General features: G+C 36.5%; 1 protein-coding gene across 6 annotated transcripts in view; it reads left to right on the top strand.

The window, feature by feature from the left end:
- MAPK10 (mitogen-activated protein kinase 10) overlaps positions 1-25,408 on the top strand; it is a 575,903-nt gene that overhangs the window by 535,297 nt on the left and 15,198 nt on the right. For all 6 annotated transcript variants that reach the window (XM_040625182.1, XM_008706167.2, XM_008706163.2 and 3 more), the window contains one exon: positions 25,148-25,211. In XM_040625182.1, the coding sequence (XP_040481116.1) occupies positions 25,148-25,211 (64 nt within the window). The remainder of the gene's footprint in view (positions 1-25,147; positions 25,212-25,408) is intronic.

The following is a 25,408-nucleotide window of genomic DNA, read 5'->3' on the forward strand; positions in this document are numbered from 1 at the left end:
TTATTTTTTTGAAGTCCCACTTCCTTTTTTTAAAATTGAGGTATAGTTGACACACAATGTTATATTAGTTTCAGGTGTGCAACATAGTGATTCCACAAGTCACTATATGATATGCTATCCTGTGCTGTACTTTTGTCATTATGACTTATTCATTCCATAACTGGAGGCCTGTATCTCCCACTTCCCTTCATTCATTTTGCCCAGCCCCCAACCCCTTTCCTTCTGGCAACCATCAATTTTTTTTTCAATTATTAGTCTGTTTCTGCTTTTTATTTCTTTACTCATTTGTTTGTTTTTAGATTCCACATATAAGTGAGAGCACATGGCATTTCTCTTTCTCTGTCTGATTTATTTCACTTAGCATAATACCCCCTAGGTCCAACCATGTATCTCAGATGTCAATAGTTATTCCTTTTTTATGGCTGTGTAATATTTCTCTCTCTCTGTGTGTGTGTGTGTGTGTGTGTGTGTGTGTGTGTGTGTGTACACCACATGTTCCTCGTCCATTTTTCTGTTGGTGGGTACTTAGGTTGCTTCCATATCTTGTCTATTGTAAATAATTTTGCTATAAACATAAGGGTTCATGTATCTTTTCAAATCAGTGTTTTCATTTTCTTCCAGCAAATACCCAGTAGTGGATTACTGAATCATATAGTATTTCTATTTTTTTAAAGATGTATTTATTTATTTGAGAGATATTTATTTATTTACGTGAGCAGGGGGAGGAGCTGAGAGAGAGGGATAGGGGAAGCAGACTCCCTGCTGAGTGGTGAGCCAGACCAGGGCTCAGTCTCATGACCCTGAGATTGTGATCCAAGCTGAAACCAAGAGCTGGAAACTTAACCAACTGAGCTACCCAGGCACCCCTAGTATTTCTATTTTCAATTTTTTGAAGAACCTCAATGTTTTCCACAGTGGCTGCACAAATTTACATTCCCACCAATAGTACATGAGGGTTCCCCTTTTTCCACATCCCTTCCAACACCTATTGTTTCTTGTGCCGTTCCTTTTAGCCATTCTGCCATGTGTTGAGGTAATATCTCATTGTGGTTTTGATCTGCATTTCTCTGATGATACTTGATATTGAGCATCTTTTCATGTGTCTATTGGCCACCTATATGTCTTCTTTGGAAAAATGTCTATTGAGGTCCTATGCCCATTTTTTTAAATTGGCTTATTTGTTTTGTTTTGTTTTTGATGTTGAGTTGGTTGAGTTGTAGAAGTTCTTTTTATATTTTGGATATTAGCTGCTTATCAGATATATCATTTGCAAACAGATATATGAATTTTAATGTTGCATATATCTGGAAATATGTTCAAGGTGAATCTTTTTTGTTGTTGTTCAAGGTAAATTTTAAATGAGAGCTTAGAGATCATTGTAGAATGGTTTTGTGCTACTGTTCAGCAAATATCAACATGTAGAGTATCAACTCTCCAACCGTGAGCAGCTACAGGAACACAGGACCGGAAACCATGATGAGGAAAGTAAAATAGGGCAAAGCATGGGGTCAGAAAGCATTGAGAAGAGAATCAGAAGCCTGTGGTCAAGGTAGTGCAGGTTCCAGAGCTTGGTCTGAGCAATTAAAGGTGAAAGCTGATGCCGATTTGTGGACAAATCAGACAGGACAGCCAGATACAGTTCAGTAGAGACATGAAGTCTGATGTCAAAGTTCTGAATAGATGCCACAATAAAGAGCATTTTAAACAGTGCAAAGCTAAGGATATTTTCTGATTGGAATGTAAAAGTCAAGAGCAAGTACTCTTGGAACAATGCAGGGATTAGCAGTCGTAGGAAGCTACTACCAACCCTAGAGTGAGGAGCTTGTTTACTGGAGCCCAGGCTTAAGTAGTGATGGCCTATCTAGTGGGAGTCAGACATACAGAGACAGAGGAGATAACAGCTGCTTCTGGAAAGAGGAATCAAGAGAAATAGCCTGGCTTTTCTCCACTCCCCCCATTTCCCTCCTGGCAGCTAGACCAGCCCTAAGTCAGCTGATAGGTCAGTCTGGGAAATGCAGCCTGCAGGGACTGGCCCCCGAGACACCGAGCAGAAAAAGGAAGGGTGAATACTGTATTTGTGGGCAAATAGAGTGAGGGCTGGCACTGACCTATCCATTCTTTCCTTATTCATTGCTATAAAATTCTGACTAAGTAAAACTGACTGAATCTGGAAGGCATTAAACTTTGCCGATTGGAAGAGGTGCCAGGAGGTGCCATTTTTACCTCACTAGGTAAAAATGAAGTAAACATTACTTCTAATAGCCCTTAATAATTATTTCATTTTCTTAAGTATCTTATGATTTCTTTCAAAGGAATCAGAAGTGCTAAGCCAACCTGATACTCTTGGCATAAGAGTAGTTATCGCTGGGTTTTCAATTGAATGTGCATACTTTCTTCCTTTTATATCTTGGTGTCACTTTTTCGGTTGTTTGTTATATGGTTGATGAGGAGGCTAAACCTTGTTAAGCCAATGTTGGGCAATATGTGCATGGGGAGAATGAGGGATTCAGCCATCTGTTTTCCTTCAGGTTGTTTTAATTCTACTCTGCCACTGCCAACTGGGTGAAATACACACACACGTGCACACACACACACACACACACACACACACACACACGACCTGTATCAATCTTTCTTCTCACCCACCTCTTTGTTATTTCTTCTTTCTTTGTCTTTCCTTTCTCCTTAGTCTCTTCTCTTTTTTATTCAGCTCCTATGGAGCTGTTCATATAGGCCTTGATTATTTGTTAACAGTTGAATATTCATTCATTCCATAAATTTCAGTGAACCCAAACTGTGTATCCCACTGACCTATTAATTTAAAAACAAAAATTTAAAAACAAAAACAAGGCTCCTGCTTTCAGTGATGTTGGTGGGCTTTTATTCTGTTAACTGCTAATGGGAATTTTTATTGATTGGGGATCTTATAACTTATCAGCTCTGGACATAATTCTTCCAAATAGGTATTATCTATCTTTGACTATTTAACTTCTTTAGTGTATAATTTTCTGAATGTGAGAAGAATCTGTAACAACTTGTCCCCGTCAGTGTTAACCAGTTATAACTAGGTTGCAATGACTATCTTCTCATCTTTAGCTAGGTGTGCATCAATTGCTTTGAATTATACTTAACAAATCAGGCTCTTCTATCTCTAGCTATGATTTAAAAAAAAAACCAAACTATTTGGCTTTGAATATAAATCAATGCCCTGACCAGGTTTTAGTAACTGAAATGCATAGATTATATTTGAATAATCAAAGAATCCTGAAGTTGGCATACTAAGTAATGGAAAGACTTCATTTATAATTTAAAGACTCATCTATAAATATATTAACTATCTGGAGCCTTCAGACAGAATTCAAGTGGTTGAGGGTGATGGTGGGGAATTATTCTCATTCTCTACTTCTTATTCTGTTGAATATATTTTCATAGTAAAAACTAATATCATTTGATTATGACTATCATGTCTTAACTTCTCTTAAACCTACTTCATGAATGACTCATTGTTTGTATTCTTCATCTTCATTAACTGTGGCTTAGCCGGTTGTCTTCCTCTGAATTCTTTTTGGTTCATAATAAGTCCCTAAAACAATGTGGTAAAGAGTAGGCTTATAAATATATTCAATTATAAATGCATTAAATGCATTCTGCTAGACTCAGAGTGCATATAAATTTAGAAATAAGAAAAAACATCGGCTGCCATGAATATGAATTTGATGCAGCTACTGGTCAAACAGTTCATCAGTAGTTGTCCACTTTTTGGCAATAAACCACTGAATAAAATTTATATGTGCTTGCTTTAAATATTTTATAATCCCTTTATTAAATCAGTCAAGTTTAACACTGTTGTGCTAAACACATAGTATCTAGAAGAGTTGATTTAAATGAGTTATAAAGGGAAACAGTTTTCTGCATAGGCTCTGTCTGTCCCATTGAGAGGAAAGGGGATTATCCTCTTTGTAGCTGACATTTCTCTGTGGTGAGTCATATCGAAAGGTTAGGGCATGTCCTGAAGACAGCTTCAGAAGAAGTAATCAATGTGAAATTCAGAAACCACTGTTTTTGTTTCCTGATTTCCCCCATGGGATACAGACACATGCTTACACAGTTAATAGATGTTATCTTTGTTTGCCTTTAGAGTGCCTGAGAAGGGAACACTTTGTATATAAAGTGTATTATAAAACATTTAATAGTAGCTCTCAAACTGTAGAAAGGACCTTTTAAATATTTAAACAAACATAACCTGCAATATTTCAGTTATTTAAGACTTTTTTGTAGTAATCTGAAAATTTTTGTTGAAGATAAAAAATTACATTTCACCAAAATAATAAGAAAACTTGTGTCTCTTAACGTTTAAAAGCCATTGCCTCCATTGCTTTGCATTAAAGAAAAAAAGACAAATGGTGCTAAGTCTCTGAGTATGACTGGGTCTTTTATTAGTGATCTTATTACTAGTTTGCTCCTTGATGCTATATAGGTACACCCACTTTTAGTAAGAAATAAAAAAATTCCCCCCCTTTTTTAGATCCTTGCAATCATGTTTTTTCTCCTTGAAATTAAATTGGAAAACTTAGAGTTTTTCCTTCACACTTACAACCAGACGTATCTGTATTTGATAAAGCACATGAATTGAGTCTTCTCAGGGAAGTCCTAGATGGAGCTCTTATAAAGAGAATTATTCTCAAAAAGATTTCTCAGATTGTTTCTAGCAATTTAAAAATATTGAACAAAAATTATATGTAAGTTCTCTTAAATATTTTTATAAGTAGAACAACCTACCTCATTTCAGAGCAAGGAAAAGAATAACTAAAAATGGTACCTGAAATATTTAATGTTAGTGATTTCATTTCCATAGTATGATATAGCACTCACTATGGTGTTTTAAGTTTAGCAATCAGTCTAAATATTTCCCCAGTGCCCATCACTAGTCTGGTCTATACAGTAATGTTTATGCAACTCACGGGTGACCTTATGTTGTCAGGAGCTGGAAAGACAAAGAGGTTACTGAGTGATGTTGTAAGGTGAAATACCATTACTCTCTTCTCTCCATCCTAAAACTGCCATCATTTAAATTCTGTTTCTCAGACTAAATGTTCCTATGAATTCTTTAAATACGATTTGTTCTTCTCACACAGAGTTAATAAACTGGCTGAATCCCTCTCTCAGCTGTTCTCTCCATCTGTCCTGACACAAGGACTACCTCTTTGAGTCTTATGATTTCTTATTATTACAGTATACAGCATGCTGTGAAAAAGCTAGGGCAACACCCTGGCATGCTTAATTTGAGAAATAGCTTAGTGCCATCTATCTGTCATGGAAGACCCTTTTAGTAGGGAGTTGAACTCTGAGTAGGTTTGGTATACTCAGAATGTCTATAAATTTAGAAATAAGTAGGAAGAATGAGCTACAATGGATGTGAATTTGATGCACTGTAATTATGTGTTTAATTATAGAAAGAGCAATTCATATTTTGTGATTCTCATTTGCTTGGTGAAAGTTAAATCAATGTCTCTAATTTCTAATATCTGCCATTTGCAGAATTCTAAATTTCCATCTGTTCATGCTGATGTATTCTTTCAGTAGCAAAATATGAGCAATTTACTAATTGCCTTCTAGAGAAAATATAACTTGCATTGCATTTCACATACCCAGTGCCTCAGCTGTTAAAGTGAAGATATCTTTTGAATCACACTGGAATTGTTTTGATGCCATGTATTATGTTGGTGGGAGCTTGTCAAAATGTTTGTTGTGCATAGATTTAGCCCCCTGCTTTCCATGGCCCCTCTCCTTACATGCCTTATAAGAAAAATATGTACTTCACTCAGACACTAATTCATTTGACTCTAATTTTAGCAAATTGTTCTACTGAAGAAAAACATTCTCCTTGATTTCAAATCATTGGGATATTCAGAATCCACTGAATATATAGGATTCTGGAGTGTCAAAGCTGGAGTGGTTGAATAGTTCATTCTCAGGAGATACCTGTTTGCTGACTGGTAGAGTCTATGCTCAGGTTTTTCTTTTCATATATTACATTGACCCATTTAGACAGTAAATACTGTTAGTCTCTTGAATAGATCACTGAAGGAGAATTCTTCTCAGAAGGTGAGGGAAAAGCAGAAATTCTTTTTCAAGGACATTCCACAACTGGTACTCTTTCAAAGGCTGAGTTAAATGTCTGTCAAGTTCTTCCAAATGTATAAATTTTTTTCTTCTCTCCTAGTTGATCTCTTAGAATAGTATTATGAGATCCACCTACTTAACTCAAGGGAGTAGGCATTTATGAGGGTGTATTTTATTTTCTTAATATTTTCATCCTAGAAAGAAGAGGTTATTCAATTATGGCATCTGTCTAGGATGCCACAAAGTAGTGTAATCCATAAACTGTGGGAGAAAAAAATACATAATGCATTCCCCTTTTAGAGCTGCTCCTTAAGAGATAAGCAAAGAAGTCAATGTTGGAACTTGTAAAGTGTTCTGTCAATGAAAACTTATCAAATTTTATAGTAGCAACAAGAATACAAAGAGGGGGAAAGAGTAGGAATAGGTCAGAAGAGAGAATCTCTGTTCAACAGCTTTGCCTGTAGAGGTCCTAAAAATGGCTGATCTCTAGCATGCATAACCCATTTGGTAATTTGCATTCCTGCCTTATTTATCTACCTGCAATGTTGCTAAAATAATCAAACTAGACTGTTTCTTCCCCACAATTTTTTGTCTTCCATAGAAGAATCTCTGCGAAACTACTGTGTATATAAGGCAGGTCTAAGGCACTCCTACCCATCCTCTTATCATTATGAGTGTTTTCAATATAGAACCTTTATCGATAAAGAAACTAATACTGCAGATGTGGTGATGTTTTCTGCAAGGCCCACATATTAATTATTACATAGAAACCTTGTGATTCCAAGGTCACCTCAGTTCTATTCCTAGTAGTAAGGCTTATTTGGTGGATAGCCCTGTTTAAGTTTCTAAATCTGCTCTGGTTTGCTACTTAAAATGTTTTCTTTTCTCTGTCTCTACCAGATTCAATGAAGTTTGCATGATAAACTTTTTAATAGTATATTCTCATAGTATGTTCCCCTTAAAAAAAAATCACAGAATATACACATGCCCGTCATGCACAATTCAGTGTAACATGCTTATTGCATCCCAGTCCTATGTCGAGCACTGCACCAAAGCAAAGATGCACAAATGAGGGAAGCATTTCCCTGAGCTTAGGAACTCACAATCTAGCTTTAGTAGCTTTCTTATTCCAGGATTCATTTACCACTAGAGGTTCCTTGGATAGATTTTTCAGGGCTTGTGAAAGAAGTCTTGAATATATGCCTGTAATTATATGTGTACATATTCCTAGAGATTGCCCAGGGTAGTTCATAAGCATTATGACATTTTTTAGAGATATTACCTCTGAATTTAACTCTTAATATTTTAAAAAAACATCCCTCTACTACAGAAAGTTTTGAATGAGGGAGCTACAAAATATGGATAATTTACTGTTAGCGTTGACTCTCAGTTACAGGCATAACCAAAAGAATTAATGCACTGCTTAGAAAATCTCAACTTATTTCCTTGAGATAATTTTTATTTGTAAGAAAAGATCTTTTCATTTGTAAAGATCCTACTTTTTTAAGGAAGGGTATGTAAGGGGAAGTGACAGATAAATATAAAGCACTATGCTTGCAGTTTTCATTATCATGACTTCTAAAATTTATTGACAATATGAAGAAGTTTCCTATGGTCCTAGGTAAATTAAAAATGTCCTTTCTTCAAGAAATAGAAACTAGCGGCCAGTGTCTATTTTTCAAGTAGCTAACCCTTTTCTTGTGCTATGAAGCTTTCAAGAGTTCAGTTGGTAAGTCCGTTTGCAGCTTGGTGTGGCATTGTTCCATAGCAAATCGCAGATTTCATGAGAATGGCGAGTCCAACTTTCCTTATAGTTCGCTTCTACTTTGTTTCTCCTCATGAAGGATGTACTTCTTTTGCACCATCCGTTTTTCTCTGCCCTGTTTGTCTCCAAAGATTTTCATTTGTTTCTTTGTTTTCCAAGAAGATGTTTATGTTGTTCATTGCAACATAAAAATGAAACAAACAAGTGAACAGGAAAACAGATAAAAAGGCATAATTTCTTCATTATGCAGGGGGATCATAGAATTAAATGAATCAACCATCTTGCATCAGGAGTCATGCTTAGAGTTGGTGATACTATCAAGGTTAAGAGGTAAATTGAGAAGTTTCACATTCTAGGGAGAGAGGGGGAAATAATTAAAGTCTAATCCTTAATGATGCTGAAAATATATTTGCAGTCCTGTGAAAACAGACAGTTATCAAACCTATAGAATGTTATCTTGACTTTTTTTAGCCCCAAATGAAAACCGCAGAGCTGAAGTCAGCATGCCATTAGAACTGTACTAAAACCAAAAGTCTATGCACTAGAAGTTTGAGGAGCTGCAGATTTAGGTAAAGGGTGGGCAGGAACCATTCTTGAGTGCTAAATCATGGTAACCTTCAGATTCAGGGAAAAGACTGAATCTGAACATTTTCTTACCAAGTGTAGAACCATTGCTTAAGCCCTAGGGCATCCATTATATGTGAGGAGAAGGTAAAATGGATTCTTCCAACAATGAGACAGAATATTGAAAAGGTTATACTCCCTTTTTATAAGTCTATTAAAAGTTTATGGTCTTGCACAGAGTATATGCTATAATAAAATTATTATGTCCCTTTCTAATGGTAAGACAGTCGTAAGAATGATGAAAACCACTTCCATAACTTGGTGAAGGTTTAATAGGAGACTCACAGGGTCATTTGTGGAATATTGGCCTACAATATCTTGTGACAGAATGGAATTTATTATTTATGAAAAATGCTTTTAATTCATAACTAAAAGAAATTCCCCACAACTTCTAATTCCAGTGAAAATCTGATCCCCATCTTCAGGTGCTTTTTGAAAACTGAGCTCCTTTCATGTTCCTCTAAAAGTAGGGAGGGATAAAATGCTATGCCTCAGTCACTTTTTCTAAAAATTTCTTAAGATGTTTGTTATTTTGGACTAAGTTTAGCAGAAAACACTTTTGGTGACTTTGTTTCATGATGTATGTACCAGAATGTTATTTTCATTGTAGGGCAATGTATTCCTACTTTTTCTGAAGCACGCTTGCTCATGGTCCCTGCTCCAGTGCTTTGTGACTCCTGTTTCATCACACAAAAAAGTTTATAATGGGCCATAATTCTTACACATACACTCACAGAAGAGTTCTTAAGCTCAACCACAAATAGAAGGCTTAGCAACAATCTAAGCAAAAATTTGGCTTGCAATAAGTTAATTTATAATATTGTAGCCTATAATGTAGTGTCTTCAAACCAAGTGGTTCTAGGCAAAGGGGGAAGACAAAGAGCTACAGAGTGCGGAGACCAAGGTCATGATACAGGAGATAGTAGAGGACAATGGAGACCGCTCAGGGTCTACAATGAGAGGACCCAGACTCAGGACCTCTCTCTACCTTGGATAAGTCCACTTCATTTATCCCCTAAATTTTTATTGAACTTCAATTACACATGGCCATTGAGGGCTCATTAATTATACTAATAAAAAAGACCTAGTTCCTGTTATTTAGTTAGCTTATAGTGTGGTAGGATTGATAGATAAGTAATAGAAATTATAACAAGTCTGGTAAATACAATGAAAAGGTGCTATAGAAGCCAAAGGAATGATGTGTTACCTGTCTTTTAGTAGTCAAAGGAGGCTTTCAGGAGGACGAGTCTTAAATAGGACCAGAAGGATGGGTAAGAGTTAGCCAAATGAAAGGGAGGTGGAAGAGTACGACCTTCCTTCTAGACAAAAAAGCAGCCTATTCAAATGCCAGAAGAAAAGAAAGACCTTCTTACAGTTCATCTGAGAAATGTGTGCGAGGTAATGCAGTGTGATGAGGGATGAAAATCCTGAGAAATGTAAGCAGAGACAAGGTCAGGAAGCATAGTTAAATCATTCTCAGGGAGCACCCACGCTGAAGGTAGGGGTAGTGACTGGAGGAATATCATTCAGAGATGTGTGTTTTAGATAGAACATTCTTTCTCATTGGTGGGATGATGAATATTAGAAAAAGACCAGTTAGGAAGCTAATGAAGTGGGTAAGAGAAGAGATGATTGGGGTGGGGGGCGGGGGGTGCCTGGGTGACTCAGTTGATTGGGTGGCTTACTCTTGGTTTCAGCTCAGGTCATGATCTCAGGGTCCTGGGATTGAGCTCCACCTCAGATTCTGCACTCAGTGGGGAGTCTGCTTGGGGATTCTCTCTCTCTCCCTCTCCCTCTGCTTCCCTCCCCGCACCCCCCCCCCGTCTCTCTCTCTCTCTGTCTCTCTCTCTTGTTCTATCTAAAATAAATAAACTCTTAAAAAAAAAGATGATAGTAAAATGAACTTCAGATGGCAGTGGGGATGAAGAAAAACAACAAGATTCAGAGATTTTTTTTGTGGTATAATTGCTACAACTAACTTTACCTATTAAATGTCTCATCCAACAATGTTTTAAGAGATAAGGTATTATATATGAAAGTGGTCAGTAAACTTTGAAACCACACGATGTTACTAAAGAAGGACTTTTTAGCCTACAGGAGTGGCTGAAATGGTTTAAACCTAACAGTTTTAACCTATATGACATAAGGTAAATAAAAATGTCATTTATTTCTATCTTACTAATAAAAAGCTCAGAATTATTTTCTTTTTAAATTTGTCTTTAGACTATTTCATTACTGAATGAAAAGTTGTGCTCTGTTTGAAGAAAATCCACTGTGTGAAATGTATTAATTAAATGGAAAAATAGGGGGAGTGGTAACACCTTACAGTAGTACTTAGTTCCCTATGATTGTGTTTATAAAGAAGAAACTTGAGCAGTGATCAACCTTTTGTCTTCCACAGCATACCTGAGAAACAGTCATCAATTCATTATGGTCACCAATTCATCAGCACTCATTACGATAATGATTTTTAATGGGATATGTGGGGTATGTCAAATTCTTGTCAAATTATTAACTGGAAATAATTCCTCACCCTCAGATGATTCTGTGTCCTACCCAATCACCCCCTACCTCAGAGCACTTTGTCCTCACCCCACATACCTTAGATAATATTGGCTTAGGAGCAACTTGAGGATAAGGGTTTTAGTTTAGTCTTGTTTTGTTTTTTGTCTCATCTATTGGCATCATCTAAGTCACTACATGTTCTTAGCACACTGTATGTTTGCAGAATAATTCATCAAATTAATGAATTGTTTTTAATTAATTTATCTTGACTATTTTATTAACCTTCCCACCATGTTTCTAGTCTGCATTACCCCAGCAAAAAGAAACTCTACCACTACCTCCGGATACCATTATTCCTATTTCACAGAATTTTAAAATGACTTTTACAGTCACACAGCTAAAAACCAAGGTTCTAAGGCAGTGCTCATTTCATTATGTCACAGTATCTTTTAAAAAGCTCTATTTTTCATCATATACAATGTCTTTTAATAATTTACATACTGATAAAACATAGAATAGAAATGAATTCAAAATATTTAGTGCTTTTTTGATAAACATTTTGTGTACAAAAGGGATACATGAATGTTTTCTTATCTAATGTGCCAGACATACTGAATCTGTATAGAGAAAAGGAGTAATTATTAGATTAGTAGAATTCTTTATACTTGATTGAAAAATTTTATTAATCTTGAATCTTTATGTCATGTCTAAGATTTTTCAGAGAAATCGATGCAGGAGAGGAAAAACCATTTGTATAAAAATTATATATTTTTAAATTAATAAAAGTATTTTGGAATTGAAAAAATATTAACATTTAAGTTAAAATACAATAGTATTTCTATAATGAAAGTAAAGTATAGGCAAACACATTTTCTTTAATAAAGTTTCTAATTCTGTAACTATGTATCTGTATTCACTGTGGATTTGCACCTTAGGGCTGCTCATTTATGCTAATTTGAGGAGTATGGTCTGCTCTGGTTAATGTCCCAGGATGGATTGTTACTGAGTCATGCTTCTAATATAGAAGCACTGAAGATTTCTCCCCCTGTTCATGTTGCTTCTGTTTTGTGACTATAGGGCAGAGGTACAAATAACAAGTGGCCTTAATTATAGGCTAACTCAGCAATTTTTTAGTACAGCGTATTGATTTTTCACCCAGAACGTTTTTCTAGCTTCTTAAAGCTCATTTCTCCCTTATATCATTGAAGCGAATGGGGCCTTTGCTTGTGGAAAGTCTTGCAATAAAAGTTTTGCTTTTCAAAATTTTAACATTTTTCTTTATAACCTTCCATGTGCCATTATCATATCACACATTATGCTGAAATGATCCACATTTAGGTCTGTCTCTCCCAGCACCACTAGTCTAAAGTTCCTTGGGAGCAGAAATTCAGCTTTACCTACTGAGCAGAAAACAGTGATGAGAGTAGTGGCTGACGCATATTGAATGACCAATACATTTCATTTGAATTAAATTCAACTGCACTGTGCTGACCACTTTTCTGGTGTTTATAGAACCCTCTCTCATATCCAATCTTATTTAAGCTTCAGGAAACCCCTAGAAAATGATGATTATCCTCAACCAATCTTACTGACCTTACCTTCTAAATATTTCCTGACCTGGACCACTCCTCATCTGTTGGTCTACACATACCTCATCTCTACCCTAGATCATGTCATAGTCGCTAACTTGTCTTCCAGTCCTCTTGTGATCCTGGTAGTCTGTTCTCCAAATGACTAGATTTTTCCTTTCAAAATGTGAAACAGGTTACATTATTACTCAACTAATACTCCCCATTGGCCTCTCATCCTATTTATAATAAAATTCAAAGTAATTGCAATGGCTTATAAGGCTGTACTTCAGTGTTGTTCCAGATTTTGTTATCATAACCCATAGTAAGAAAGATGTTTTATATTGTGATTCCATGACCACAAGATCATGACCTGAGTGGAAACCAAGAGTCGGGCACTTAACTGACTAAGCCACCCAGCCACCCTCCCCCCAGCTACTTTCTGATTTCATTTTCTATACTCTTCCCTTTCCTCTCTACTCCAGTGTACTGTCCTCCTTGCTGTTCACTAACCATGCCATGCAAGCTTCCCCACCAGGGTCTTTGCATTGCAGTTTCTTTTGCCTTGACCATTCTTCCTCCAGATATCTATATGGCTTCTTCCATTACTTCATCCAAATCTTTGCTCAAATGTTATCTTATCAAAGAAGCATTGTTGAATGCCTGTTATGTACTTTCTACAGTCTTAGACTCTGATGAACAAAGATATAATTTTGTCCTTAAGACTTTGCCCCCAGTCTAGTGAGAAGTAAAACAAGTAGATGTTGAGTGAAAAGTTGTCCAAACTTTAAGTTAATTGATGCACATAGAAAAAAAAAACTCAACTTAGCAATGTGGATTAGAGAAGACTCCTTGGAAGGACTTATATCTAAATAGAAACACGAAGGGTAAAACAAGAACTATCCAAATAAAAAAGACAGGCAGAAGAAAGGGCTATGCAAAAATCGCAGGGTTAGAAGAGGTTTGGGAGAACTGCAGATCTTTGGGGGTAACTCCATGAAGAAAAGTGAGAAATGATTTGGGCTGGTGTACAGGAACCAGGCAAGGAAGGAGTGATTAAACTTTGTGAGCATGTACTGAGTATGAAGGAAAGCCATTCAAAACTAGCAAACAGAAGAATAGCATTAAGAGATTTGAACCTTTAGAAGGTCACCCTTTCTGCAAAATGAGACTGGAGTAGAAGAAAAAAGGAAGACGGAAGGCAGGGGGATATATCTGTAGTAACATAGGTTAGAACTGATGGTGGCCTGAGGGTAGACGTAGGTAAAAGATTAAAGAGATGTTTGGAAGCTAAAACAAACATGAATTATAAATGCTTAGATTTTAGGGTTAGGGTGGTAGAATTCAAGAATGAACTATAGCATGTAGTAGTTGGTTAATAAATATATGTTGAATGAATGAAAAAGAAGGATTTATGACTCAGACAATGGGTGACTGGTAGTGCAATCAGTCAGCCTTTTTGATTAAAGAACCATTGAAAAATTTAATTTCCAGGTAACAGTAAAGAGAATTTCCATTTTCAAGACACGATTAAACTTTTTGATGGCATAAAGCTAATAAATTTGTGACCTAACATCTGAGAAAGCTACAGAACAGAATGAAAAATAGAGAAATATAAAATTAACTTTCGTGTAAGCCACTAGAGCATTATTTAATTAAGCTTTCTAATTATACTTAGTTCACAGTATAATTAAAATTTACATTGCTAGCTTTCAAAGGTTCCTCTGGTCACTTAGTGCTTGTGATGTCTCCAGACAACTTTAGTGCTTTTCATATATAACAAATTATAATACAATGTTTTCCACATAGAAGTCCTCAAAAGAAATTTGCCAGATTACCAGGAAGGATATTTGTTATACATTTGGAATTTGTTTCCTCCTGAATAAAGCAGTTTTTGAAACTCTTTCCAGGTAATTAAGAGTCATAGCAAATGAAAGGACTTGCCCAAGGTCACTCATCTTACTAGTGTCAAAGTCAACAGTGCTCTGGGACCAGTACTCTTTTCATTGTTCCTGTCAAGAAATCTGTGACTTATTCAAGAGGCTTAGAGATTCTTCCCAGTCACTTTGGCCAAAGACTAAATTTGATTATGAGATACAAATCTCATGTCCATTTTAATTACAGCTCATAAATCTCTCCATTCCTCTTCTTTAAAACCAAAACATATAATGATTTCTGTCCACAAATCATTTTATTCTACCAAGAAATATATATCATCGAAGACTGAGAAAATCACATTGTTTCTCTGTGGCATTTTCTCTTGCATCTATACAAATGAAACATAGTTAAGCAAATGACAAAACTTGCTTTGATTACTGTATAAGTAGTTAGAACAGAGGTCTTAATCTTGGCTGCACATGAGAATTACCTGGGGAGCTTTTAAATATACTGATACCTAGATCTCACTCCAGACCAATTAAGTTAAAATCTCTGGAGGTGCAATTCAGGCATCAGCATTTTAAAAGGTCAGAGATGGCTTCAATATACAACCATAGTTGAGAACTCCTGGGTGAGAGCAAATTGATGGAAACGATGAACTCACAGTCAAGCACCTTTTACTTAATGTTTGCTTTCTTCCAACCACAAGGTGGCAGCATCACAATGCAGTGCGCATACCAACCCCTTGATGGAGTGGATTTGGAAATTTGTGTCTGCAATATTAATTAATGGCTTTTTGAGGGTTTCTCCAGCTAGAGAAGGCATTATTCACTTTTTTTCTTATTGCTGTCTGTTGCTTCATTGACTAAGAAAACTTTAAAATATATTTATTTCCACAGGTTGGATTAGCAGGAACTATATTATAAGCTATAGTTGGTTGCAAAGAACATGGATTTTGTATTCAGATGGATTTGGGTTTAAACACTGCCTCTACCACTTACCTATAGATTATTTAATCTCTTCGTGCTTTAGTTGTATACCTAGGAAAGGAGGGTTGTTATAGGGACTAAATGAAACAATATATGAAAATCAACTTTGTATGACTGGTACCAGAATGAAGACGTCGGGGAGGCTACAGTGATCATGCTATGATAGAGTTGGGTACACAAAGCCCAGGAAACTCAGGATAGAGTACTTTTTTGTGTATAGTTTTTCTTTTCTGCATGTGAGTCTTTTCTTTCTCTGTTCATTCTGTCAGTTTCCACTAGTAATTATACAATTATCTAGCTGCCTTCATTTTAAAGAAAAAAGAAAGTGAATTTTTATTTTTTTTTAAAGATTTTATTTATTTATTTGACAGAGATAGAGACAGCCAGCAAGGGAGGGAACACAAGCAGGGGGAGTGGGAGAGGAAGAAGCAGGCTCATAGCGGAGGAGCCTGATGTGGGGCTCAATCCCAGAACGCCGGGATCACGCCCTGAGCCGAAGGCAGACACTTAACCGCTGTGCCACCCAGGAGCCCCGAAAGTGAATTTTTTTAAAAAAACTACAGCTTTATAAGTGGAAGGTACCATTAGCAATGGAAGTAACTTCTTTTATTGCCAAATTTCTGTAAAAAATTAGCCTTTGTTTACTCCCAATTACTGTAGTTCACTTCTCAAGCCTTGAAACTGTCTTCTCTAAGTCATCAGTGGCGCCTAGGTGCCAGGTCTAAAGAAAACTGTCATCTTATGCATCTTTGGTATCAGAATTGGTTGACAACACTCTCCTTACTGACATGTTTACCCCTTTCCTGCTGTGGTGACACCACTTCTGTTCCCCAATCTCCATTGCTTTTGAGTTGTCTTTTCTTCTCATAGAACTGTGATTCCCAGGAGTTCTCTCCTATACACCTAATTTCTTTTTACCCTGGAAATCTTATCTTTGACTACAGCCTTAATTTTAATTACCACAAATGACTCTCCAATCTAGGGATTGTCCCATAAAGTTGTCCTGAATTCCAGATCTACAAATCTAATACCACTGACATTAAAAATGGCATCTCAAAATTAACGTGTCAAATATGGTGTACAAATGGTTGTAAACCCTATTGACACAGAACCACCACCTCCTCTTGCCCCACATCACACCTTTCAATCCATGGCACTACTTCCCACCCAGATGATTGAACCAAGGATCTGGTTCCTAACTCTTGGCCCCTTTATATCCAAACTGTCAAAGCTTATCAGTTCTTTACCATCCCCACAAAACACTTCTTAAAGGAGTGATTCTATCTCACAAGTCTTCATTTCTTACCTCACACTTACTCTGACATGGCACAGTCTAACTTCTGCACCCAAGTAGTTCTTGTTAAGGTCACTCTGTTGTGCCATTCATGCTTGCCTAACTGTCTTCCTTTCTGCTCTCACAGGATACCGCTGAGAGCACTTCTCGGGCCCTGCTTAGGGACCGAATGTAAGGCAACTTAGGAAAGGAGAATTTATCATATTAGTTTTCAGAGACAGATCTTATTAGCCTTTTATCCCCCATTGTGGAGTACTCTCAACTCTTCAGACTTTTAAAGGGCATTTACTTCATTCCTAGTATTAGATTGTTTAATTTCTTTTTTTTAAGTCGTTTTTTAAAAAGATTTTATTTATTCATTTGAGAGAGAGAGAGCCAGCCAGTGAGAGAGGGAACACAAGCAGGGGGAGTGGGAGAGGGAACACAAGCAGGGGAAGTGGGAGAGGAAGCAGGCTCCCAGCGGAGGAGCCCAATGCGGGGCTCGATCCCAGAACGCCAGCATCACGCCCTGAGCCAAAGGCAGATGCTTAACAACTGAGCCACCCAGGTGCCCCAGATTGTTTAATTTCTATTCAAGAGCAGAGACATAGTTCCTAAAACTTGCCTGAGAAATTTTAAAAAAATCAATCAATTGTACATTACACATTGTCATTTGCCTACTTTAAGAAGGTACGGACATTTTTGGTAATTGGAAACCAAGTCACTGGTTATTGCATATTAAGTTTACAATATAGAGAACCTATGTAATTCTGGGAAATAACTATACTTAGTTATTTTGATAATTGTGCATATTGCTATTATACTCCTATTAATTTGGAAGAATGTTGGTAAGACTGTTAAGCAAATATTGAGCTCCATTATGGATAATGAACTATTCTTGGTGCTACAGGGATATAAAGTTTTAGGAAAAAAATAGGACATACTATACAGTGTCATTAGTCAAAAAAATTATAAAAAAAGTACATATTTCATCCAATGTAAAAAGTATTCCCTCTAAATATATATTTTCCACTCAGGAGGTTAAAATATTAAGATGTTCTATTCATCAACAATTTAAAATACATTTGGAAAAATTAATCTATATATATAGATTAAAGGAAATACAAAATTTTGCACATTTCTTTAAATGGATATTCTGATTTTCTGATTTCTAATTTTATACCAAAACCCACCCTTCTTGTTTGAAGCATTACAATGAATTGTGCATCTTTTCACATTCCTCAAGCTGCAAAAGTCAATATGAAAAAACAAAGCACATTTCAATAGGACGTAATATCATTTTCTTTGATCCAGCTGCCAAATTAATAGAGAATGCCCACACTGAACGAAAATGCTATGTAAAGCCTTCAAACGAGGCATTTTCAACAAGACAGCAGAACACAGAGAAAAAGTGGAACAAAACCATATTGTATGCTTAATTAGGACAAAAGAAGCAGAAAACAAACACCAACTTGATGATTGTCATATGGTTCAGAACATGACTGATACGGAAACAATGTTAAATCAGAGCTCAAAAATGAATAGAAAAAACAACTTTGCATGACTTAGATTTCTCATATCTGGTTCTCATCTCTTTTGAGATTCACATGTATAGAGGTCTTGATGTTGTCCAAGATATTTTGACAAAAAGCATTCAGGATATAAGTGTTGACTACTTGAGTGATATTTGCCAGATCTAGCTATGTGTGTAGACTGACAGAAAATTGGAACAGAAACCAGAGTGGCAGGCTCAAATTTGTCACTAATGAAAATCTTTTTGTAAGTGTTGAATTATTCAACTTAACATTTCTGCAACCCAGAAGAATTCCTCCATCCCATCGTTTCCCATAAGAGATCATGCATTTTATTCCTAACTCTTCCACCAGTGAACTCTATGACCATGGACAAATCATCTGTGGTGTTTTTATATGCTCATTTGCAATTTGAATAAGGGTCGCACTAGATAATCTCTAAGCTCTCTTCCATCACTAACATTCCGTGATGCTGTTGAAGACAGGATTATTTTGAAGATTAAGGAAAGAATAAATTTGTACATTTTACTTAATTATTACTTAAATATGTGACATAAAATGAAGTCACAAGAGAGTAAGTTGTATCTTGGGAGAATCAATTAGGGATTTGAATAATACTGATTCAAGAGATCTCTTCAGCAAGAAATCATGCCTGGCAGCAAAAACTCAAAAGAATGCCAACAGAATCCATATTGCCCAATCCCAATTTTGTTATGTAGAATTGTACTCTTTAACATGCTTTCTGGAAAAAGCCATATTTTATAGATAAGTTTTACATTTTTAAAAATGGAGAAAGTGGAAGGAAATGCTGACATGATGTCTTAGAGCACGAAAGTGTACACAGCTGCACTTGTTGAGACCGCGGCAATAGAGTATGTTACAATTTAGTTATTTTTTCATCCTCTAATTACTCTATACCTGTGGTCATTGATGTGCCGTGTCATAACATTGCTATGTGGGGTGCTCACAAAATTCTCCTCCAAACACTTGTGGCAGTGAAGGGCCTGAGGACTGTTAGTAATTATAAGGACAACAAGCACAAACTGGAACTGTTCTGAGCAAACTGAGACATGCAGTCACCCTATTGGGTTGTGTTTCTATTTCTTGTTTTAGGAAGATGTTTACTGTAAATATTGTTTCATTATCCCTTATTTTAGGTTAATCTCTATTACCATTTGCTCTGAATTATTCTTTAAATTGGGGTTTAATTTAAAAAATCCATCATTAATTAGTTATGTGACTTCAACATATTTTTAAAAGAATTCTTTTGAATCTTAGTTTTCTGATCTAAAGATTATTTAAAAGGGCATATGTAAAGAGCCTAGCACATAGGCTAGGCTCAGAGGGAAAAACAAGTGACTTACTTCCCTTGATTAGATAAAGAACAGTACTCTTCGTTTATCAAACTTTCAAAGATAGTTGGGAAGACAGATCTGAGAGCATAACTGTCTTTGTGTGTGTGTGTGTCTCTGTGTGTGACAATCTGTTCTGCAGTTCTTTTTTGCTTTATTAAATACAATATCCATATTGGTATTGAGACATTTCTTTTATATTGTTCCACTTTTTAAGGTGCTATCTGATATTAAAGTCTTCCATCAAGGATCTATCTGGATCTATCTGGGTGTGGCAGTTTTGAGGTTTAGAAACCTTTATAGGGTTCAGAATCATGCTTTCTATCATGCCCTTCTGGTACCTTAAAAGCCAAGATCTTCGTGTGTTTCATTTATAAGAAATAGAGAATTACTTCCTCTTTTCGAAACTCTCTGATCACTTGACTTCTATAGCATCGCAATGTTTTCATTATCCATGTAGTTCTTTAAATGTTCCTTCTTTCCTTTCTTCTCCTCCTTCTCCTTCTTCTCCATCTTAGTGTACTTCTCTTCCTCTAGTTGACTTTTAAACCTTGGTGTCTGACAGGGGCCATTTTGGCCCTGTACTCATCCTACCTGCATTCACAGATCTCATGCACTGTCATAATTTCAACAAACACCTCTTGCTGATCATCTCAAATCTATACATCTCTAGCCAACAACATTCCTGTGATCATCAGATTATCTATTTAATTTAATATTTTATTTATGAAATATTATATATTATATATAAAATATAAATCCATTTAATAATAAATAGACATCTCTGCCCACATAGCACTTGGCTTACCTCTCCACCAATCTCATTTCCCTTTTTCCATTTTTTCTTTCTTTAGATGGCTCCATATATACCATCATTGTCCAGCTACTCAGCTTAGAAACCTGGGAATCCTTCTTCTTTCTCATTTAATCAAAACCAAAATTCTACCAATTTGATTTATTACTATTTATTAATTATTCTTTAATCTATATTTTCTATCTATCTTTCCCTACCCTAGTCAGATCTTTTAATTTATTTTCTAGATCATGCATTGGCTTCCTAACTCTTCCCTATGCTTTCAGTTGTGTCTTTCTTTAATCCAGCCATAGATTTGTCCATGCCATTCTCTTAAATTTTTCAGTGGCTTCTCCTCCCCTTCAGGAAGAAGTCTTTGCTCCATATCATGGTACCCAAGACCATCCTTGATCTAGCCTTTGCCTGACCCATCTTCTTCTCTAGGCACAGCTCTTTTCTCTTGTCACTTCTGACCACATATGTTATATGTTACTATCATGGAACTGCTTCCAATTCTCTTTGCATGTGTGTGCACCCATACAAAGAAATGCACGTGACCACCACCACCGTTGCTGTGCTGTCTTCTAGGTTCTGTGCCCTTGGCCTATAGTCATCTTTTTCTTCTTCCCCTTCCTTTTTGACAACATCTCACATATCTTTTACTCATGGGACTAGTACAGATGTCATCTACTCTAAGAAGCAAAAGGTTTTGCTAGCATTTTGTTAGGATTTCTTCACTCTATCCCATATACATATGCATATTTTTATCATATTGTGTATTAATTTTCTGTTTTATATAAGTCTTACCCCACTAAACTGTGAGCTCTTTGAGGTCAGCAGCCATATTGTTCAGTTTTGAAATTGCAATTTCTAATATAGTCTGGAACATATTAAGTGCCCAAAACCTTTACTGAATGAATGAATTTAATAAATGAATACATTGATTCTAATATTTACTAACTTATAGTAATTATGTATTTGTTCATGTGTTGTCTCATTTAATTGAAATGATTTGTGCATATATAATAACATCAATGTAAAACACATTTAATCCATATTAAGTTATTGTTTATGTAATCCATTGGAATTCATGGCTCAATATCTGCAAGAATTTCAAGCAAGGAAGCTGAGTCCAGAATCTTCAAAAATAATGAAAGAGAATCTTAGGTCACTTGAGGAATATTAAAAAACATGCAAGTCACAAGCTCTAATAACTTTCCATATATTACCCTTAATTTCATTTCATCCTTGATTTTCTCACATCTCAAATTGTTCTAATCTACTAAAATATTCTCTGGAGCACTTTTCTTTATCCTCTCTCCTCATTTCTTTTTTATTTAGATTGTTATTTGGGCAAAGAGAATCCTTCCTGTTTAATAAGGAGAAGGGGAGGGAATAACTGAGTGATAGAACACCAGCTTCTCTTTAGAAGATGGAGGCAAGGAGTGTTACAGACAATTTCATCTTATGATTGCTGCCCAAGCACATATATATGTATGTTTGAATATGGCATTACTGTCTTTAGATTATCGGTCAATTCCTCTTTTATATTATTATGTGGAAGACATCTTTATGTGAAAGTACCCTTCCACCGCAGGTGATTACATCCCCTCTTTAAAACAAAACACAGCACAACAAAACAAAATAAAGCACAACTCTGAACATGTAGCCCTTTCAGCCATACCTATAATGCAAGTATGTTTTACAGCCCTATTGGTTTGTTGAAAGGACAGATCTTGGGCTCAGTACTTTTTCTCTCTTTGTAGTTTGTTCGTGATTAGAGTCTATGTACTTCATGCTTTATACATTACCAACAGCTGTATGATGAAGATCCAAGGAAAGCCTCTCTCAAAATAGTTTTGTTGCATAGAGAAAATGGCATTTATGTGCTTTGGCAGGAGATATATTCTTGAGCCATGTTCAATTTTGAAACTTGAATGGAAAAATGCACTGCATGGAGAAGCCACCCACACAGGATACTGAGCTGAGTCTATTGTTAGAAGAAGAAAGAGGCACCAACAAGGCATAGAGCTCTGGGTACCTCTGTGAGCTTGTGCACACTGTTAGGCAGGGGACCTCGCCTCAGCAATGCACGTGTTCAAGAAGAGGCAAAGCAGGAAACCTGCCCTTAGCCCAGTGTCTTTACATAACCAGAATTTGGCTTTGCATTAGCTTACTTAGATAACAGTTTCACAAATTAAAACAATAACAACAACAACAACAAAACTTTACTCATTTACTCATTACATCGTAATAGTCCTATAATTTGGGAATCCTTTATAGTTTGCAGTAGAAGGTTCTGCCTTAGTCAGGTCCTGAAGGCAGTGCCTAATCAACCAGTCCCCTCACCTTTATGTACTCAGTGTTTCTGCGTTCTCACTAGTGTCATGGGGTAGGGTGGGGTGTCATTTTGCTTAGTTCTTTCAGTAAAGACTACTCAGCCAGCCACATTTGAATCACAGTAGCTGATTTAAAGCCTTTTACCTCAATAGCAGTTACAGGTGTTAAAAGGAGTGTCCGCAATTGCTGGGTCATAGGATAGCTCTATTTTTAACATCTTGAGGAACCTCCATACTGTTTTCCAGAGTGGCTGTACCAGCTTGCATTCCCACCAATAGTGTAAGAGGGTTCCCCTTTCTCCACATCCTTGCCAACATTTGTTGTTTCCTGTTTTGTTAATTTTTGCCATTCTAATTGGTGTAAGGTGGTATCTTATTGTGGTTTTGATTTGTATTTCCCTGATGGCTAGTGATGTCTCCCTCTCTGATTTCTCCCCCTTCAGATTTCCCTCCCTTCCCCTATGGTCCTCTGTGCTTTGCTTATGTTCCACATGTGAGTGAAACCATATGATTATTGTCTTTCTCTGCTTGACTTACTTCACTTAGTGTAATTCCCTCCAGTTGTGTCCATGTCAATGCAAATGGTGGGTATTCATCCTTTCTGATGGCTGGGTAATATTCCATTGTATATATGAACCACATCTTTTTTATCCATTCATCTGTTGAAGGGCATCTTGGCTCCTTCCACAGTTTGGCTATTATGGACATTGCTGCTATAAACATTGAGGTGCATGTGCTCCTTCTTTTCACTACATCTGTATCTTTGGGGTAAATACCTAGTAGTGAGACTATGGACCCCAGGAAACAAACAGGGTTTCAGAGGGAAAGACGGTGGGGGGAGGGGGTAACAGGTTGATGGTATTAAGGAGGGCACATGTTGTGTTGAGCACTGGGTGCTATGTGTAACTAATGAGTCTTTGAACACTACATCAAAAACTAATGATACAGTGGCCAACTGATCATAATTTAAAAATTTTTAAAAATAGAGGAATATCTGCCTGCATCAGTAGTTATTTCTCAATAATTCAGTATTGTGTTAAGTTGCCTCACAACTGGGAAAAATTTTCTGTTTTTATACCCAGTTACCTTTGTAGTATGTGAGGCTGCCCCAGCATATCAGGGCTAGAATTAATATTTATGTTTGTGATGAATCAGGCTACCAGAGGTTCTAAATGCAGTAAAGAAGGGCTACTATTGTATTAAGCTACTGCTTATGAGCCAATGACCTCCAACAGAAGGCAGGAGCTGTCTCTGAAAATCTTGTCCAAAGCCTTCCTATGACAGCTATATTAGAGGGACGCATGTCCTCATAGGCCTGAGTCACTTTATTAAGTAACTCTTCTAGTTTCTTACAACAATTTTTGCTTTTGGAGTATAAGACAGGATGAGTTCTAGGGTGCCCTGTCTCGTTTCACCAGAAATTGGTAGCTCTTCTTTCATTCAATCCATTGCCAGCCAGTGGAGCTCCTTGCCCCTTCTCTATCTACCTTATGGTGATATATTTTCCAAGAGATTTTTTTTTTCTTTCCATGTCACTTGGCCTAAAGTAGAGCTACCCTAGGTCATCATGATAGTACTCCCCTATCAGGAAATCTTCTTCCTCTTCACCATGAAGAAGGGGTCAGGGAATCTATCTGAGACCCTCCTTCCTGGAAGGCACCTGGATTTGTGAAAAATCTCTCCTTTTCCAACTCTGAACTCTTCATAGCAAGAGAAATACTGACTCCATAAGTCAGATTGAAGGCCCTGTCATAGTATGTCTTCCAAGTGGCCCTCAAGGGTTTACGGTGACCCACCTCTATAGACAACTGACAGAGTCTTCAGCTTGAGGGGGGGAAAATATCATTTAAATATAGGGCACACAGCTATATATAAAGGTATTTTATGACACTTCACAAAAAAACAAAAGGTGGATTAGATCTAAATCTGTCTTTATGCTAAAAACTAGTACTATGGTCTATTGAGAGGTATTAAAGACTCTTCTTCAGGAGGGTCCAAAAATGAAACAAAATCTTATTAGTGGGGGATAGTTGTGGTAGGGTTCTGTTATAGGGGAGAGTGAATGGGGAAATAGCTTCTGGATCTTTGTAATCAAATATCTCGTTTGCTTTTTAAAGACTAGTTATTAGTTGCTTAGACTTGGATTCTGAATCAGGCTTGGGAAGTGAGCTCTCAGTTTGGATTCTGCTGTCTTATTTGGTCAGCAGTACATATCAGCATATCAAGGAATCCTTCATAAATCTGTGGGGAAATTTTAACTTCTGCACCACTGCACTTACCCGTAATTTATATGAGATTCCAATCATCACCTAAATCAATGAATAGCAAGGTACTCCCATGTACTGTAAGAGCTTAGTTATATTTGAGTTAATTATACAAAGTTTCTTGTGTGTTTTTATTCTACAGCCTCCACCTCAGATTTATGACAAACAGTTGGATGAAAGAGAACACACCATTGAAGAATGGAAAGGTGACTCTACCACTTAAATATACATTTTCCTTGATTGAAACTCAGAAATTATCTTTGAGGCATCTCCCTTGAAAGCAATTCAGTAGCAGATGATTTTATAATCACTATCCTCACACCACTTTCAAAGCTCTCAAAACTTTATCTATCTTTTCATATTAATAACAATATTACATGTACTCAAGAATGAAAGGAATTAA

This window comes from Ursus maritimus, unplaced genomic scaffold (assembly GCF_017311325.1).
Source record: "Ursus maritimus isolate PB19 unplaced genomic scaffold, ASM1731132v1 scaffold_8, whole genome shotgun sequence".
NCBI classification, from domain to species: domain Eukaryota; kingdom Metazoa; phylum Chordata; class Mammalia; order Carnivora; family Ursidae; genus Ursus; species Ursus maritimus.